The sequence below is a fragment of the Carlito syrichta genome, unplaced genomic scaffold (genome assembly GCF_000164805.1).
Source record: "Carlito syrichta isolate Samal-C Ts95f unplaced genomic scaffold, Tarsius_syrichta-2.0.1 Scaffold275589, whole genome shotgun sequence".
NCBI classification, from domain to species: Eukaryota; Metazoa; Chordata; class Mammalia; order Primates; family Tarsiidae; genus Carlito; species Carlito syrichta.
The window spans coordinates 1-4,242 of NW_007219685.1; the positions used below are offsets into that span (position 1 = coordinate 1).

The 4,242-nt window shown below is 40.7% G+C and overlaps 1 protein-coding gene across 1 annotated transcript; it reads right to left on the bottom strand.

Moving 5' to 3' along the window:
• Positions 1-2,454: 2,454 nt before the first annotated feature.
• LOC103254339 (anaphase-promoting complex subunit 1-like) lies at positions 2,455-3,393 on the bottom strand (the record flags this gene model as incomplete). The annotated part of the gene is made up of 2 exons (XM_008052455.1): positions 2,455-2,546; positions 3,159-3,393. Coding segments are annotated over 2 exons (327 nt in total), but the record flags the coding sequence as incomplete, so codon positions are not given.
• Between the last annotated feature and the right edge of the window lie 849 nt (positions 3,394-4,242).

Sequence of the window (4,242 nt, forward strand, 5' to 3'; positions counted from 1 at the left end):
TAAGAACCCCATTTTGTAGATAAGTAAAGTAAGGCACAGAGGGATTAAGCCAAGGTGACATAACTAGTAAGTGGCAGGGCTAGACATAAAACAAGGCAGTTTGGCTCGACAGTCCATGGGGCTGCTTAACCAATAGCCAATGAAGTTAAATGACTTGACTCACTAGCCAGGACCAGAATTAAGATCCCTATTCCTAGTACAATGTTCCTCTATAGTACCACCTGCCTCTATAGCTCATGTGCCAGACGTGAAGTCAAAACAACAGACAGTCAAACACAGGGTGGATTTTCAGAACACACATAAGAAAAAACTCCATTCATTATAAAATTCTTCACAGTATTTGGCTTGACCAGAATAATGTATTGGTGGTTCCACATTCCAAGTGAAACAATCATTTAATGAAACCTTTTTGGAAATTCTGCACATCTCTTGGAGTTAAAGATGGGTCAACCCAATATTGTATTTTGTCACAAGGCAAATACTACTGTGACAACATTCTGGGATACAAAGTGAAAACACCACTATGGTAAAAGAAGCCTACAATTTAACTGCAGACTCCTAAGGCTCCCTATCATAAGCATTTCTACTTTTTTCTGCTTTCCACTGTAATGGGCCATAACTTCATCTTGCTTGTATGTTTTGAACTCTTTTTAAGAAACTTCAGGGAGATGTTGAATTGTTTTGGGGAGAATCATGTGTTTTCACTTCAGTCACTGTTGCCCTGTAACTAGCAGATCTCAGGAGTCCATAGGGAGGAGGCCTGGACATGCAGAATATGGGAGATGATGAGTATTCGAGTAGAGGCTATTGACATTCCAGCATGTGGCCATAGAATTCTCTCAAGAGTCATGGGTATTCCTGGACCCCATTCAGCAAATATTGTACAGGAATGTGATGTTAGAGAACCATAGAAACCTGGTTTTTCTAGGACTTGCTGTCTCTAAGCCAGACCTGATCACCTGTCTGGAGCAAAGGAAAGAAACCCTGGGAAATGAAGAGACACGGCACATCAGCCAAATCTCCAGCCCTTCCTGAGTTATGCAGACAGTAACTGCCACCCTGTTTAAATGTGCATTGGATTATTCCTGTCCTGCATGGAGCTGATGGAGCATTCAGATGAAACCTAATAGTACATGCTGCCATCCTCCAGTGGAATCTGAGGATCTACCCCATCTCCAATAGGAATTGTGGGTATCCATGACTTTCCCTGTGCCACAGTCACAAGGGAACATTTGTAATACTGAAAGATATGCATTCATGGTGAGAACTGTGCATGACAACTGAGAAAACAGAGAGATGGCTCTGGTGTGCATTGAAGAAGTGTTTCTCAGAGCCCTTTGTTAACACAAGAAAAACAGAAACTAATTGAAATAAAATTATAAGGTAGAACCATCACACAAAAAAAGAAACTTCATTCCCAGCCAAGCACAGTGGCTCATGCCTGTAATCCCACCACTTTGGGAGGTGGAGGTGAGAGGACTGCCTGAGTCTAAGGGTTTGAGACCAGCCTGGGCAACTTGGCAAAATCTCATCTCTACAATAAATTTAAAAATTAGCCAGGTATGGTGGTGTGTGCCTGTAGTTCCAGCTACTTGGAAGGCTCAGGCAGAAGGGTTGTCTGAGCCCAGTAGGTCAAGGCTGCGGTGGCCATGAGCATACCACTGCACTCTAGCCTGGGCGACAGAGTGAGACTCCAACTCAAAAAAAAAAAATAAGCAAAGGACTTGAAAGATATTTCACAAAAAAAGATATATGGAGGACCAATAAGCTAATGAAAAAGTTGTCAGCATCATTAGCCAGCAGAGAAATACAAATTTAAACTACAATGAAATATCATGGCACATTTATCAGCAGAAATGTTAAAAACAAGTAACACCAATTATCAGCAAGTTGTGCAACAGCCAGCATTCTCAAACAGCGTTGGTTCAAGTGTAAAACAGAAAAAGGTGTATCAGTTCAAACGAAATGTACCATTTACCCTATGCCTCAGTAATCCCAATCCTACCTAATGGAATTGGCATTGGAATATACAGGTTGTCTTTTTTTTTTTTTTTGGAGTCAGAGTCTCACTGTCACCCAGGCTGGGATGCAGTGGCACACTCAAGGCCACCACAGCCTCAAAATGCTGGACTCTGCCATCGCACTCCAGCCTGGGCAACAGAGTGAGACTCCTATTTAAAAAAGAAACCAGAAAAAAGAACCTTCATTTCCCAGTTTATTCATGAATACATAGATGAGCTGGGGGAAAAAAAATTCTTAAGCCCCATTCTTCACTATAGTTTTTCCCCCATTCACAAATCTGGTGCTTTGAAAAACATCCAGGAAGAAGAAAGGGCTGGGAATCAGGCTAAGTCATAGTAAGTCAGAGTAGTATTTGAGTTTAAGAGTTAAGGTTATTTGTCTCAACATGCAGATGCCATAAATAAAACATGGGAAGGCACAGATGGTGCTTACCCCCAAGCAGACCATGCCCAGGGCAAAGCCAGCAGCTAAAGAGTATGACTCTCTGTCAGTGCAGTATTCCATTTTAGGACCAGGGGGCCTTCCTGAAAAACATAAGCAATACAGTTGAATCTAGCTTCTCAAATTTTCAACTCACAAACATTTTAGAGTTAACTTTCTAGTAAGTTACACAAGAAATGTGGATGAAATAAAACTCCACTCAGAAAGTTCTGACACTATCATAATTGGTTTCCACAGCTGTCAGTGTACCAAAAAACAACAACAAAAAAAGCAATCACTTACATTCTGTTGGAAGTGCTGTTGTCCAACAGAATAAACACCGTGATATTAGGGACCAAAACGGTCAACTTTGAGTTTTAAGTGCAAGTCTCTGTTAGACTTTGCCTGGTAAAGACACAGCAGGATAAGCAGCACCCACATCTGTGATTACGACCACAGGTACCTCAGTGAATGTGACCACTGGAGCTCAGTAATGGGTTGGCCTAATAAATATCCAGGCTAATAACTTGCATAGTAACATTAGTTTTGGAAAACACTACCTGCAGTTGTTTTTAAAATTAGTACGAGATCATTCTGTGCTCACAAAACTACTATAATTTCTCCTTAATTTTTATAATTTACTCTTATTTTTGCTTGGGTTTATTTAGAAATAGGAAATGTATGCCTATGAAGATTCAGCACTATTAATCCTATACCTATTTCAGCCAACAGGACTTCTGCAGTATGTCTGTGAGCTGTCCCTTGATATACGAGGCCAATGCCAACTACTGCAGCCACTTGGACGTTGTGAGGAACATCCAGTTCTGTGGATGTTGGGGGTAAGACAGCAGGAATGTGAATGCTGAGAAGTCGAGTGATTGACATATCCATGGTGCCTAGTTTTGCAGCAGAAACACCAAGCAGCAGTCCAATACTTGTCATTTCATGGCCCTGAGATAGAAAATGAAATGAAACTTGAGTCACTAACACAATAAGCATGTAGTTTAAAATAAAATACTGCCACTTTCAGTAAGTACTTTTATGTTGACAGGCACAGTAAGAGGTACTGAGAATATAGTAATAAACCAAACAAAAATGGTTCCTGCTCTCTAGGACCTAGTGCCCTAATTAAAAAAAAAATTTTTCAAACAAAAAATACGCAAGTACATTATTTGAAAGTAGTATAATGAAAACGTACAAAGTATAATGAAAGAGTACTTTCAAAGGACCTAACTTAGATTAAGAGGGGTTGGAAGATTACTAGTAAAAGAATCATTAAAGATTATGTAAAGAAACTTATAATAAGACTTGAAGGATTAGTATAGACTAGCCAGGAAAACTGGCAAGAAGGTGACACGCAGGTTTAAAAGGTGAGGAAGATTGTTCCAGGTGACAGACCAGCATGCAAAGGGCTCTGAGGTGATTCAGAAATAAACCCCATATTGACAGTCACTGACCAAAAGGGTGCCTAGACAAGTCAATGGGGAAAGAATAGTCTTTTCAACATATTACTGAGACAACTGGAGAGACACACCCAACACAACATAACAAATGTTGGCAGGAATATGGAGCCATTGGGACTCTCATGCATTGCTTGTGGCGTTGTGAAATGGTACAGCCTCTCTGGAAGACATTTTGCCAGCTCCGCCAAAGTAAACGAGTTACCATATGACCCAGCAAGTCCACACCAAAAGAAATGAAAATATATCTATATAAACACATGTACAAGCCGGGCTCGGTGGCTCAGCGTGTAATCCTGTGCCTTTGGAAGGCTGAGGTGAGTGGATTGCCTGAGTCTGA